The sequence below is a fragment of the Ursus maritimus genome, unplaced genomic scaffold, assembly GCF_017311325.1.
Source record: "Ursus maritimus isolate PB19 unplaced genomic scaffold, ASM1731132v1 scaffold_11, whole genome shotgun sequence".
NCBI lineage: Eukaryota > Metazoa > Chordata > Mammalia > Carnivora > Ursidae > Ursus > Ursus maritimus.
Genome location: NW_024423453.1, coordinates 58,239,701 through 58,255,790, shown reverse-complemented (window position 1 = coordinate 58,255,790; position 16,090 = coordinate 58,239,701). Strand labels below are relative to the sequence as shown.

Genomic DNA, 16,090 nt, shown 5'->3' with positions numbered 1-16,090 from the left:
TCAGCGTGATTTTCAGTATCAGGATCAGTCAAGTCTTGACGTAACAGCATATTTAGTCAGAGGGAGAGAGAGAGACTGACAGAACAAACACATCCAAATGGAAGCTTAATTCACGAGGATGACAACAGTTTAACTTATTTATATTCACAGCTGTTTGATAATACCTATGTGGCATTTAAGCATACACAATGGGTTGTGCATACTCTTATTTTTGTAGAAATATAGTTCAGCTCGTGTACATTCAATATATAGAAAAACAACTCATACCTATCATTCCTCATTCTTTCAAGAAATATTTACTGAATGCCTAATTTGTGGACAGGCAATGCTACACACTGGCTTAAAACGGGGGAAAAGGACAATTTCTAACTGTATTAGTTTCCTGGGGCTGCTGTAACAAATTACCCCGAATTAGGTGGCTTAAAACAACAAAAAATTATTCTTCCACAGTTCTGGAGGCTGGAAATTCCAAATCCAGATGTTGGCAGGGACCTCTGGGGGCTCTATCCTCCTTCATCTCTCCCAGCCGCTTGGCTTATTCTGCATCGCTCCAACCTCTGCCTCCATCTTCACATTGCATCTCCCTCTTCTCTCTGTGTCTTCTTCCTTTCTGCCCATAGAATCCCCCCTGTGCTGTGTGTCTTTTATAAGGATGCTTGTCGCTGGATTTAGGGCTCAGTAGGATAATCCAGAATGATCTCTGCAGCTCAAGATCCTTAAATTAATTACATCTGTGGGACACCTGGGGGGCTCAGTCGGTTGGGCATCTGCCTTCGGCTCAGGTCATGATCCTGGAGTCCCGGGATCGAGCCCCACATTGGGCTCCCTGCTTGGCCAGAGTCTGCTTCTCTCTCTGATCCTTCTCCCTCTCGTGCTCCCTCTCTCTCACTCTTTCTCTAATAAATAAAACCTTTAAAAAAAATTTATTACATCTACAAGATTCTTTTCCCAAATAAGGTAACATTCACAAGTTCAAGGGATTAGTACATAGACAAACTTTTTGGGAGGGAGGAGATGCAGCAGTCTAGTTTAATAAGTTTAGGAATTTACTAATGGAGAATCATCTACCTAACCAGGTAGTTAATCCACAGACTGATAAGTTCCATTATTAGGACAGAAAAAGAAAGTTTTTCTTAGAGAACAGGGAAGGCACCAAACCCAAGCATGAAAGATCAGAGAAAGTTTCCCAGAAAGAGCTTGAAGAAAAGTAGAAATTGTTTAGGTAAGATTGAAGATAAAATATATGCAAATTCCTGGAAGAGAAAGAACATGGTATTCTAAGGAATCTAAAAGAAATTCAAAGTGGTTGGAGCCTGGGGAGTCTTGGCAGTAAAGCAGTGAGCAGTCGGGTTCATCAAGGAACGTTTAATACAGTAAAGCCATATTAAAGCATTTGAACTTTAATCCAAAGATGTGGGAGGCTAGTGAATAGACTGATAAATGGCCGTGTCCTGTTCAGTTCCACAGTTTGGATAAACAACTTTCCGCCGTGAGTGTGGACTGGAGGACAAGGCTGGAGGGAAGAGTATCAAGTTGACGGTCTTTTACAGAAATTAAGTGAAGTGTTTACGCTGGTCCCAACAAAGCAGTGGCAAGGGGCATCAAGAGATGTGGATGAGTGCAAAAGAGATGTTTTAGGAAGAACTGCTAATGCTTATCCATCAACCGAATTTGAGACTAAACATTATGAAGGTACTAAACATAATGAACACCCGGAAAGATGATGGTGTACTTCATTTTGGGAAGAGACACAAAGGGAGAGACGCTGCAGGGAATGGAGGAGAAAAACGGATTTCCTTGCAGACATTTAAAGTTTAAAATATGTTTTAGATTTTAGATTGGTATGTGGATCACGTGTTCAGAGGGAAATTTGGATTAGACATAATGATTTGGGAGTCATCAACTTAAATTTGATAGCTGAAACTATGAGGGGCTGGATGAATTGCCCCTTCCCCCTGCCCCCCTCCAAGAATGCAGACAAGAAGTAATTGCAGATACCCCAAAGAAAATAGCATTTTAAGTAAAAGGACAAAAGTAGGTTTCTATAGAGACACTGGTAAATGTGTTTATGCATGCATGATGGTTGGGATGGGCCGTGGCCACAGAATTAAAATAGGAGTTCACACAGCAAAGCCTCAAGTAAAGAATCAATGTACATTTCCCTTTCCCTATTCGGTCTTCTTGCTTGTTTCCCAAAGCTGCCTTTCCAGCCTCTTCCCTCTTTAAGTCTCCCACTCTGCCACCTCTTCTCCTCAGATAAAGAAGACTGTTTCAGGTAAGAGAGTTTAGTTAAATTCTATCAAGTAGTATGACTAATGAGAAGTGCTTTTGGAATTAACTACCAAGAGCTTTCCAGGGACACTGCTGAAAGGAGCTAATGCAGATTAGAGGAGCGGGAATCAGCCTGAGGCATAGAATATCAGGAAGTAGATGCAGCAGGTTTGGTTGTTAAGAGGAGAGGGACAGGACAGTACTAAAGGGTGTGTGACACGGAGTAACTCGGTTTTCACTTTGCTCTTGCTCCCCTCACTCCTCCAATAGTGGGAGAAATCTGAGCAAGTTTAAATATTGATGTGAAGGATGGATCACAGACGAAGAGACCAAAAATAAGCGAAATGAAAAAAAAAAAAAAACCCCCCAAACACAACAGATCAATGTGAAATTCTGAATAAAACATTGTGGTCTACAGTCTGGTCCCCATGTGTCCTAAAGCCAAGGACATTTTTTCACAGTCACAGGAGGTAAACAGAGAACTGAGGAATAAATGTGGGTACATTTTCTGATTTTCTGGTATGAAGTCTTGGCTCTCCCAACATGAAAATACTATGCTGTCAGTGAAGAATGAGGCCAGGCTAGCCACTGAGCATGATCAGAGAGGGGGTAGCAAGGGAGATTTGAGGAGACAACAGAAGGCTGGAGAAAGCAGCTTTAGCAAATGGGAGAACGTGCTGAGTGGGAAAGCAGAGATTCTTTGCTAATAGTTTTGGCTTCATTGTGCCCGTTTTTATTTTTAACTTACGCAAGATCGTTTCCCTTGAGGTGCCACAGCTAAGTAATATTTGCCCTCTGATGGCACACTCTGAAATAAGGTGTCAGCTTCCAGTATCACAAACAAAACAATAGCAACATAGATCAACAGTAAAACCTCAAGCTAAAAAAAAATATTTCTCACATCATACACATTTCAATAATTGAAAATCCAGCTAGGTTCAAGAGAACCTTTTTTTAAATATAATGCAAAAGACTCAAGTTTTTAGAGTTTTGAAGTCTTTCCTCCATTCATAGGACTAGTAATTGATCAAATCAATTCCCAATTGAAATGTTTCTTTAAGGAAAATTTTAAAGGAAAAAGGGAAGGAGAGTGGGCTCTGAGCTGTAAAAAAGGAAGGAAGGGGGGGGCAAAGTGATAAAGTAGTTTGTATTTCTACCCTTTCTTGAATAGTATCCCCTCGGCCTCTCTGATGCTATCTTTCTCTCCATGTTTCATATATTAGAACTCAAGATCTTTGCCTCGGAATGCTGAGGATCGTGCAGAAAATATAATTTTCTTCAGTTTGTGAAAGAAAAAAATGGAAGTTTCCGTAGAAGTTTAGAGGGGGAAAGACCTGCTACATAGTCGTTGTTAATCTGACACCCTTCTGTTAGGCTACCTAAAAAAAATGGTAAGATTAATTTAGCTAGGGAATGAAAGCATTTTCATCTCCCCTCACCACCTAGTTTTCTACAGTTTTCCATTCCCCTATCTTTCCGGCCAGTTCTTTTCTTCCAAGCACTAGGAATGAGAGGGCACTTCCTTTGTCAAGCTCTCTACTCCAGGCTCAAACAGCATCATTCGAAGCAACCAGAACAATAGCCTTAAAATTCAAGTTATATAAAATAATGAAATAAAAAATTCAACCCTGAAGACATTTTTAGATAATCTTTTTTAGAAGTTCAGACTCAATGACATAATTCATAAGACAGTTTTTATCCCTTGAGGGCAAAATACACATCGAGAAATCTACACCATGTGGAGAGAAAAGCACAAAAAGTATGAGGGGAAAGGTCATCATAACAGCACTGGTGCTGACTGCATATGCTGGGAAGAACTAAACTTTCTGTTGAAATCCAGTTTGCGCTGACATGTAGGGCTCTGTGAGTCCTGGGTTCAAGTTACAAAACCTTTTGAACTAATAAGTGCTACATTATTTCCATATAGGCTACTAAAAATAAAATTAATCAATTAATTTAAAAAATAAAGAAAAAGCAGTTAAAGATGCTTCTTGGAACATTTTTTTAAAGGCTTATAAGAATGCAAATTTTGGGGGCACTTGGGTCGCTCAGTCCGTTGAGTGCCCAACTCAGGGTCCTGAGATCCAGCCCCACATTGGTTCCGCACTCAGCAGGGAGTCTGACTGAAGATTCTCTCCCTCTACCCCCAGCCACTTCACTCAAGCGGGTGCCTGTGCTCTCTCTCTCAAATAAATAAATCTTTAAAAAGAAGAATGCAACTTTTTTTATAAACCCTCATGATGGGTCTATGAAAGAAATGGTATATGAGCATACTTCACCTTTTTTATCTAATCCCATTCTCTAGAATCTCACAGATGTTATAATACCTAACACTTTAAAATTGCTTGCTATGGGCAATCCAGTTTTCCAAACATTTTATGAACATTAACCTATTTAACCCACACATTGATTCAACCAAGTAGGCACTGTTTTTTATACCCATCATAGAAATGGCAAATCTAAGACACAGAACAGATAAGCAGCTTGTCCGACGTGACACAGGAAGCAAATAATACAGCTGGAACTGAAACCAGGCAGCATGGCTCCAGTATCCAAGCCCTTAACCACTGTGCATACTTCATTTCATAGCTGAGTTAATACGTAACTCCATGGTCCAGGATATCCAATGTGGTTACATTATATGGTAAATTATAGATAGTCCAATACTTCAGTGTTGGTAGAATAATCACTGTAAGATCTTAACAAATTTTGAATAAAAAGTCTCTTCACGTTTGCAATGCAGGACAGTCATCTTCCGTATACCATGGATCTGCTGTGACTATTTAAGAACAGCTTAACACGGTGTTTGGCACATGGTAAGAAACTATAAACAAATGGCACTTTCATTTTCATTATTAATATATTGCCTTTTATTATTACTTTTGCTTATTGTTTTTATCATAATGATTTTATTACTTTTATTACTCACATATTATCTTGGGATTCTTGGCAACTTAATCCTACTATCTCCTTATCCCTGTAATTAATATCCCCTCACTCCCCTCGTTCTACTATCTATACATAACCAACTGCTTTTTTCCTTTGCTCTGCATATCTGTTCATTGTCAGCATTTATTCTGACAGGTACACTGCTGTCTTATTGACCAGGTGGCGGCACGGCTTCTTGCCATCCCCATTCAGTGTTATAGTCTTCAATCTTTATTATAGGATTATACATACTATGATAAACATCTAATTACCTATCTATCTAGATATTATAGACATCCGTCTACATTACATTGTTTCACACTTTGCAGAACATTCCACGAATGTTCAATTACCTCTCCAAATTAGTAAGATAATCGCATAGGAAAAATCTCAGACCTCTCTACCAAACTGTAACAAGCACAGGCTCTGTATTTACCTTTCGGATCATAACAACCTTTTCTGCTTCTCTCCTTTTGTTTTTTTTTCATCTACCTTCATCTTCCTTGGGGACTGGCCTTCACGCATCAGGCTTCTTCTGGTTCTCTTGTCTCCTACCAACCAGGACCCCACATTCAGCTGTTTATCTCAATGCCGGCCCCACCAATATTTGTTATCTGTCTTATAAGATATCTTAGTTGTATGTTTAGTCTTACCATTTGACCATTTACAATTTTGTTTATACCTCTACAACTGTGTGTACTTCAATCAAGAGAGTATCAGAGACTAATTACCAAACCCAGTCACTTTTCAAAGAACTTTTTCAAAGTTCTCACTTGCCTTAAACAATGCAGCTGTTAACACTGTTCATCATTTTTTCTTTTTATGAATCCACAGTGCACAGACTCAAATTTCGTCTCTGTGCCTTACTTAACCGTGAACTGAGTTATTCGGAAGAACCTATCTCAACAAACTGTTGGAGGATTCAATCTGTAAGTGCGCAGAAAACACGTAGGGTCACATAAATATCACACAATAGCTGATGTTTTCTCTACTTCTTCTAACCTGTAAATAATTAGAACACGTATTTCTTATGAAACAATTAATCCATCCCTATATTAGGGATGTGTGCATGGCTTTTCTTAATGAGCAGATTGCAAGCTAATTGAAAACAGATTTCTCTCTTAATCACTTATTTGCCGCAGGGTGTAGCACAGCGTTGTATGGTACACATAGCCAATAAACACCTCTATTATCAATAATAAACAAATTAATAGTGATTTTTATATATTTTATTGTATCTTTCCTGGGTTTGTCCAGTATTAAGCTTATTCACTACCTTCAATGACTACTCTAAAAACTGAGAACAAGTAGCCATGTGTTTGTTTAACCTCCCTTAATTGAGTATTTACTATGCATCGGGGCAAAGTACATATATTAATCCAATTAGTTCTCTCTGCTACCCTTTTATGAGATAGTATCTGTGTTAACATAGGAAGACCTGAGGTTCAAGGATGTTAAGTGACTTGCCCAAGAGGATATATTTTGGTAAGTGGTGAGCCCAAAGTCGGAACCTGAAGTGTCCACCCTTCCCTCAGCCTAACCCCAATCCTGTCTAATTCTGATAGGAAAATGCCACTCGACATTGTCCCCCTAAAAGCATGAAGCCCCGTCTAATGGATCCAGAAACCTTACCGTTCTCTCCCTTTGCTAAAGGTCCATGAAACACACAGAAAATCCTACCATTCAGTGCTTGTTTTTTTGTTTCATGAATATCAATTTTACCTCACCAAATCACTATTTAGAAAATTCAGAACAGGCATATGCAATATGCTTTTTCTGTATCCCCGAACTCCACCGAAGGGAATAGTAACTCTGGAAAGCAGCTTCATGATTTTAACAGCTTCTATTCTGCTTTTTAACTTTTTTTCTTCAGAATAATCCAATCTCTCTCATGACCAAGATTTACACAACAAAAGTCATTCTCAGATTCTTGTTTGTAATTAATGTAGAGGGAAAAAAATGCCTATATGTGAGGCATGGGTTTTATTTGTTATGGGAAATGAAAGTGGTAGTATTACTTTTTAAAAAAAAAAAATCTCTTCTATTAAAAGCTTCAATTTTTAAATAACTTTGAATGCAATATAACAAAAAAATTTCAGTCATTTTTTGCAATAAATGATTATATGAAAAATAAAATTAACAACCTGTCCATAAGCATTGGACCAAAAAATTACAAAGAAAAACCCCTTTCATTTTCTAGATTCTATTTATTTGTTTATTGAACAGTCCCTCTCTTCCAGATTTAACACGTCAATGACAGTCCTCTACCATATTCACTGTTCTGCTGGGCTCTCTTGACACAGCCTTAGCAAGAGAAACCATCTGTAAATATTTATTAAACAAACACTAATTTCCTTGCTAAAGGCAATGATTACTTATAAATGCTTATACCATAATAACAATCTATATTCATTAACCCTTATTATATGCTGTTCAAGATATTAAGCATTCAGTCCTCACTGTAACACTACAAGAGAAGTATTAGCATCCCCATTTGACTTAAGAGAAAACTAATTTGGGGAAGATCAATGACTTGCTAAATGTCACAAAATGTTCAGAGCTGGATCCAGAATTTGAATCCTGATAATTCGGTTCCAGAGCCTACATCATCACATGCTAAAAGAGAACAAGACAGAATGGAAATTCTGATATTTCTTCTGAAATTAAGCACAACTGGATTCTTTTGCTGAGGAGACATGCCAAAAATAAGGAAAAAGGAAAGCCCCAGTCACTCAAACTTGGGTGGCAGCCCTGACAATGTGGTCATTTTTATTATGATAAAATAGTTCACAATGATTTATAATAAAATTCCCTGTCTCTGGCTTTCTAGACTTCAAGTACTGAAAATAACATTCCATGAGTAATTGAGCAATAAATTTAAAATTAGCTTTCTCAGCCCTCATTGAGACACTACCACTCCTTGCAACAGAGAGCGCATAGCTACCACCACAGCAATGGCACCCACAGCTGCACTGATTCTATTACCAGATAACAAACGAATCACCCTATTTATAATCTGTGCAAGTCTAACAGGCTAAATCCTTGCTATGAGTCTCACGCTTACTAAATAGATGTAAGTACTTCTAGAGACAGATGCATTTTCTTTATCTCTCTACATACGTTCCTAGAGTTATACTGGTAACATTTAAATGATGCTTCAAACTCAGTTGACTAACAGCCTCTTGTGGATTCAAAGCAATGGAAAAAGCATAAAGTTATAAAAGTAAAAAAAAAATGTACAAAATGAAACAGTTGGGTGGATTTATTTTTTCTTTATAAGTGAGAACATGCATGTGGATATATGCATGTGTGTTGCTAAATGAATACGTGAAGAGAGAGTACCGCTAATCCAGTCCACGCTTTTCCCCATTACGCCAGAAGTATAAAAGTTGCAGAAAACATTCATGTGATTTGCCCTTAACCCTAAATATACCTTTATTTTTTCTCCCTCTTTCTGGCCACCTACTTGGAGTTTGGTAGTAACAGACAGCAGCATATCAGTGAGGAACAGTGGTGGTCATCGTGTTCTTGAATGTTTGTGGATGTCCTGTCTCTTCTTTAACCTTTACATAAACCCAGTATATATGTGTGTGTGTATACATTCCTGCCTTGTCTAAATATATATTGTCAGTGGCACAAATGGTTTTTATTTATTTTTTGTTGTCCATTCAAGAATTACAACTACACTTTGAGAGAATTTAGGAATCGTTAGCTTTATGGTGTGACAGATGGAGGTCACGTGGAGAGCGAGTATCTAGTTTATGAGTGTGTCTTTACCTTTACTATCATCCTGAGACCCTCCTATTCCTTGGCACATCTGAACATTTGATTCTATAATGGTACTTTGTCAACACATGTAAATATGAAGGAAAGAGAAGAACACTGTGGTCACGTCAGATGGTTTTAAGAATCGGAAGCACCCAGTGCTCACCCCTTCATCATAAGCAAGCCAAGCAAATGAGAAATGAGTGACTGCTGAGACGAAGCACAACCACGTCGGATGCTATACCCCACTTACACTGTCTAACATCATTTCCTCATTTAATTTGTATCCCCTCCTTTAAGGTTATTCTTGATGTACCCAAGCTGACTTTCATCTGTACAAAAGTGTTACAAGGGGAGACACAGTTGCAAACTTCCTTAAAGGCTATCATGGCTACTCCTGACAAAACTTAAAAAAAAAAAAAAAAAAAAAAACCCACGTCAATTCTCTTCTCTGTACCACTTAAAGCACCCAAACTTCCTTACCCTTTTCCCTACGTATTCCAGTCTTGACTTGGTTTCCTTTATAGGAAAACAACAACAACAACAACAACTTACAGGAGGCCAATTGATTCAGCACAGCTTATCCAATGGAGCAATGAACGGGAGAAAAACCTATCTAATTTTTTACCAGATTGTGAACAGAAGACTGTGTTTCACACAGTCTCCCAGGAGGCAAGGTGATGAACTAATCATGTTGCGATCTACGAGGTCACAGCAAATAATTAAGACACTTGTTACAGTGGTCTGTGTGGTGCGAACCTGTAGCGAGTCAGAATGGATTTTCCATAAATTCAAGAAAAGGTCCTCTAAAATCCTAATTTAAAGCATACATTTTAGCTAATTAAGAACAGTATGGCTCAGACGAATGCATCATTTCACATCTAGTATATTGATAATCCTGAGTGCAGGAAGAGAGAAAACCTTATTTTTTTTTCTCCTGTCCTTAGCTCTTCAATACCTAAGGTGTTTGCTGGAAAAGAAACACAGACACACTCTAGGCTTTAGTGATCAGCATGACAAAGGAAAGCATAAGACAGTCTGCATATACTCAGTACCAATTATCTGACATCTTCACATCATAAAACAGGTTTAAAATGCTGGGGGGGGGGGATGTTCTTAGCCAAAAGAAAAAATCCCCCCAAAGTGTGATACTGATTAACATTAGAAGAGTTGGTCAAAGATGCTAAGATAGCTTTCAGGAGAGTTTTTTGTTTCTGTTTTTGTTTTTTTAAATGAAGGTGAAGTCCCACTTCTGCCATGTACAGCCTACGTAGGGATCTGACTAAAAACAAAATATTAACACAATACTTTCCATACCCAAGATGTGATCTCAGGACTTTATGTACCTTATGTGACAAGCATAATTAGCCCTCTTTCATCCATAAAAATTCCTAAGTACAAAGAAATAAGAAGGTTCCACAATTTAAAAGTGACATGAGTATCTAGTTTTGGGGTTTTCTTAATGTGGCAAAAAATTCAGGCCAAACATAAGTTTCTAAAATCATTCTGAATACTTGTGAAAATGCCTGATTTAAAACTCTGGAATTTTGATTCTAGTACTCGCATTTCAAAAATGATTCCCAAAAATATTGCAAGATCTTCATATTCTGAATATTCTTGTATTATATCTGCAAGTCATATTATATGCAACTTAGTTGCCAAAACTACAGCTCCTTTTTTTTTTTTTATTAATCTTTTTAACGTATTTAAGAAAACAAAGTGTCGGGGTAGATTTTATTTACCTATTCTTCTATGAATAATTAGGAAGAAAGGTATAATAATGCTGAATGAAGTAGTTTTGCTCTAAAATATTATTTTGTTCTAATTATCATCCTAATGCATTGCTTAATTAAGATCTAAATATATAACTTTAATTTAAATGCAGCTGAAAACAGAGAAGAACAGCAATTTAAATTTTAAGAGAAAAATTGGAATTATTATCACACAATAATCATACAGTAATCATTCTCAGCTAAATACCATATTCATTACCAATAGATTACTTTGTAATATATGTATACATTTTTAACAAAATAAAGAGAATAATTATATCATCCCAATAACACCAAAAATTAATTCAACTGAAAATAACATGAAAATTATGATTGATAACTTAATAACATATAAACCAAAACTATAAAATATCTTCAAATTTTTCTGAAACATTAAAAATCTCAAAGGTTAAAAATTATTTTAGTAACTGGATTCTAGCTTTGCAGAGCCCAAACAATAAAATACACACTTTAATTATTGCATTATTAAATTTTTTCAATCCTCTTCAGTCGTGTGAGAGAAAAGAAAAAAAAACTTTCAGATGAATAATTTGGGAAGTTTTATTTCACTTTTTTTCTTTTCTGCATCATAAATGGGTAAATACTCAAATATTATGGGAATTGTCATAAATATTATTCTTAATGTGAAATGACAATAAATACAATTAACTTGTAATCGTATAAAAATGAGAAAAAAATGTGCAAAATATCAAACAGCATGAAAATTAACATATAGTTTCCCTCAGTGTTTTCTGTTTACCCTAAATTTGTTTCAGATTATGTAATACATACTGTCTATACTGAATAATAAACTATTAGTGATGTGCTCTGATAAGATACAAATTAGGAGAATTTAGAGAGTGTTAGCCATTCTATGATTTTGAATCTCCATAGATTAAAGTATTTCTCTACAGCCCATTGTAATAATTAAACTATTTAAAATGGTAAAGGTTTTCAAGTCCTGTGACCATCGCCACATCACACTGAGAACCAGAGCTGCTGTTTTACACACAACTGCTGTAAAAATAGACCGCTCATATAGGCACGTGACTTCTTTTGAATAGCTTCAGTACTTACTGCTGTCAATGCCTCAATCAGCACATTATCCTTACCCTCACGATTTTACAACTTAGTGATAAATATAGTAAAAGATGGCTTTTGAAGAACATTTTAGCAATTAACCATGAGATGGTCTTTTTAGAACAAATTGCTAAATTTAAATAACACATTACCCAATAGTCAAATTACATGCTTCAATTGGAAAACTGTGTGTTTAGCTGACTTACAATGATTTATAGATACATTAGCAAACTATTATATCACAATATTAAGCATGTTTAATTCATCACTGAAAGTCACCTTTTATTTCGTCAAGTGTGTATATATCCATATACATATATAAACACACATATATGAATACACATATATGACTTAACTCTTACTTATCCAATATTTGTATAATGTCAACTACCCTAATTATCTTTTCAATTATATTTAACAGTGGAATAAAACCAATAAAAGCTTATCTTTTCCTGTTTTACAAAGAATTCTATCTTTTAGTAAGTGACAATTCCTACCTTTTTAATTTTATTTTTTTCTGTAAGAAAGCATTAGTTTTAAAACGATTACTTCCATTAAAAACTACTAAAGTATGTGACTGACATTCATTTTATGGCGCATTATTGCCCGTCTTTACTCTTGGTTTCAAAACTGTTACATAGGATTATTAAGCTGGAATGTCACAAGATCTCCATCAGTTACTTACTCAAGGCTGTATGAAACTTTGAGAAATACCTCCTTCTCTTGCCGCGCCATGTCTTTCATAATCATTAATTTATTACCTAATATTAAGTATCATAGGTACTACAAAAGAACCAGAAACAAGGAAACTCTTTTGGAGATTACAATAAGTCAGAGAGCTCATTTGCCATATTTCATTTTTTAATGCCATTGTACAAACAATTTCCCATTAAGAGGCAAAATCAATAAGAGCCAGCGTGAAAGTTGTAAAGATCTCATTAATAAGATTAATTAGTGTTTTATGTTAGCTATACGACAAATGCTTCAGATGGTTATGGTTAATTGAATTAGCAAAACTCAAGGAAAAATCATTTTGCTTTTGTTAAACTATTTTGAAATAGAAATTTTACATAATAGTGTATTAACTACCAATGTTAACAAAATCTTGTTTCATATCAAGATTGGGGAAATAAGTGATCTAAATCTGAAAAAAAAGTTTAACATTCAAAGTGCCCATCTTCCCTTTTTTCACTGGACTGACGCAACAGAAGAATATACTTCAAATCAAAGTTATATCCCTATTAGAAACGATGACAGAGATCAACAACTAAATAAAAACATGTCAACATTTTTCCTCAAAATTCCAATCCACCAAAAATCCATAAGCAACTAGTTATCTTTAAAGTGTACAGACTGGTAACCATTACTTCCCAAAATGAAAAAGCAGATTACGTCCATGTATTTCACAACTAAGTACTCACTGTGTAAAGAGAAGATTAAACTTTGGTAAGTATAAGGACAAATATTTAATTACCATTAATATATATTCCTGTTGTCCACAAATGGACTTTTATTAAACACATAATATATGTGGAAGGTACACAGCGTTCATGGGTGATGACCCTTGAAATTAAGAATATTAATACTCTGAGGTGATTCACAGGACTAGTTAAAAAAAAAAAAGTGTTACATCAGTATCACAAAGAAAGCTGCATTCTATTGTTAAAAGTTTAATTACAGAAGCTGTCTTATTAATAAACAAGAAATTCAACAATATTACTCCCCATCAACACCTCGTGAAGGATTTTTTGCAGCATTACTCACTAAGCAAGATAGTTATTTCGATCTCTGTTAAGTCATGAGTGAGGCACATACTAACAGATTGCATATACGTGAAAACAAGACATACCACACTGCGCAGTGTTTCAGATATGAAGGAAAGCTTTTAGCAACAAACTATTGCCACCAGATTGTGAAACTGAACAGACATCCTTGAGAACTCTGCCTGTAGACCCCACCCCACCACACCACCTTAGCAACAGAAGAGAAAAAACAGAGACTTGAAGTTTCCACAGAGTAAAAAGCTGTTGCTAAGCAAAAATTACAACCAAAAATACAGAAAGCTGTAGCTTGTTTTTTGAGAACTACTTCACAAGTTTAATGATTTAATTGGCCCAGTTCACTCTAATGTAGATACCCAAGCGGGGTGAAAAGCAAAAACAAATCCCCGAGATTGAACTTGTACCAAACCCACTTCCACATCCCACAAATTAGCAGTTACCTTTCCTACACCTTAAGTCAAAATCAACCTAAAGACCAACTGAGAGAGACTGTCTCCTCTTCCTCTTGACCTTTCTTATCCTTCTTTTCTAGTTTATTTTATATTTCACCCATGTCAGTGGTTGCGATCTTAAAACAAGAACTCTCTTAAACCCCAAAGTCTCGAGTCTTGTAATATGTGCCCTGCAAATAACCTGGGAGAAAACGAAGGCTACCCCACACTGGCTTCCTTGTGTCCCCGCGAGTTGCATGCCTTACCAATCCTCCTGTGAGCTTTCTCCGGATGCACTTACCTGCTGCTCCCCGGGTTCTGTAGATTTCACCAAGTGCTTTTCCTTGTACAGAGACCAGAGACCAATATTGGGCAGGAAAATTAAAGCCACCATGAATAACAAAGTCATCTGCAGAAATCTCTTCTGTTTCCTCTTCATTGCAAATGATAACAGAGAAGAAAAGTTAAAGGAGATGGCTCCCTGACTGCTTCTTGTGTTTAATGCCAAAGTCCTTTCCTCTCCCCTGCGAAGCACCAGAAACTGAGGAGAAGCTAAAAACTTTTGTTGCGTGCTCAGCACCAATCTGCACGATTCAGAGGGAGTTGGGCATCTGCAGAACAAACGCACAGTTACTTTCCCCCCAGAAAACTATGACGAAGGCATTATCTATTGGCTTAGAAGTAAATGACTTGACTGAGGAAATCATTAAGCCTTTCTTATTAAGCAATGGAGTAAATATGATCATTTGACATATAATCATAAGTTATGAAAGTCTATAGCATGCTAGATACATAAGAACACAGGAGTTGTGGGGTTTTCCCCCCTTACTGGGGGAGGGCTGGGCTGGGCAGGAGCGGGTCAGTAGGGGGAACTGCGTGGGAGGAAGCGGCTCAGCCCAAGCAAGTGTCAGGAAGAAAAGCGTCCGCTTTTGACATTGGAACATCACCTTCCTCCTCTCCCCTGAACGTCTCCTCCTGTGCTTCCCCTGGGATAACCCACCTGAACTCAAGTTCAACTCCCTCTGAAGCCAGCGTGCTGGCGGGCTCCACACGGATCCAGGGACACAGGCACCGGAGCACAACTCCTGTTTGGATGGAGGTCCACAAACTCCTGGAGGCTCACGCGCTGTCTCAACTCTCCTCCGCAGGCAGCGGCTCGCGAGCGGAGAACCTGCTGGAAGGGAGGCTACAGATGTCAGCGGAGTCCAGCCAGGAAGTGGAGGCGCCGCGCCGTTTCGCCTCGCGCAGCCCTCAGAACGTGATCTTCCGCGAAGTAAGCGCTCTGCTCATCAATCTCTTCCCCTTCCCCCGTGACGCTCTCGCGCTCCGCTGTTCATGTTACCATTCTTCTCCCGCAACTGAGCGAACGCAGAGAAACATCACGAGCGCCTAACGGGCGGTGTGTTCCAGCTCCCCTCCCGCGAAGGGGATGGAGGGAGGCGAAGCCGAGTCTGCGCTGGGCTGGGCAGTGGGCGAGGGCGCCGGGGAGGGCGAGCAGCAGGCGAAGCTGCGCCGCGCTAGCTCCCGGCCGCCCGCTCCTCGCTCGCTGCCGCCTGCCTTCCGCCGAGACGCTGCTGGTGCCGACCACGTGCGGGAGCCCGAGCCCGGGAGGGGAGGGCGGGCCGCCTGGAGGGGGTGGGCAATTCCGCCCAGCTTCCAGACCCTATATAAACAAACCCTGATGCGAGGAAGAAGAGGAGGGCGAAGGCGCTGCAGGATGGGGACTTGCAGCTGCCAACCTCCGCGAAGCCTCTCTTTCTCGGCCGGGGCTTTTCGGGGCAACCTCAGACCGGCAGAGATACCAGCTCCCCCACTCATCTCACCCAAAAGGCGCCAGGCCAGAGACTCCGGAGAAAAAGTCGCCGGCGCTCGCGGGTTTACCCCGATTCTTCCATGGTGCCGGCGGGAGCGCAGCGAGCCGGGACGCGGAGGTGGCGGTGGCGGCGGCGGCCGCAGACGGAGACGGAGGCGAACCGAGGCTGGGCTGGTCCCGCCGACGGGGGCTTCCCGGGCACGTGTCCCGCCGCTCAGGCCAGGTACGTGGTGGTGGGGGGGGGGGGGA

General features: G+C 38.8%; 1 protein-coding gene across 1 annotated transcript in view; it reads right to left on the bottom strand.

The window, feature by feature from the left end:
- Positions 1–14,542, bottom strand: part of GALNTL6 (polypeptide N-acetylgalactosaminyltransferase like 6) — a 1,129,500-nt gene extending 1,114,958 nt beyond the window's left edge. Inside the window, exon 1 of the mRNA XM_008705050.2 lies at positions 14,330–14,542. Coding sequence (XP_008703272.1) covers positions 14,330–14,467 — 138 coding nt within the window. The 5' untranslated portion in view covers positions 14,468–14,542. The remainder of the gene's footprint in view (positions 1–14,329) is intronic.
- Positions 14,543–16,090: the final 1,548 nt, after the last annotated feature.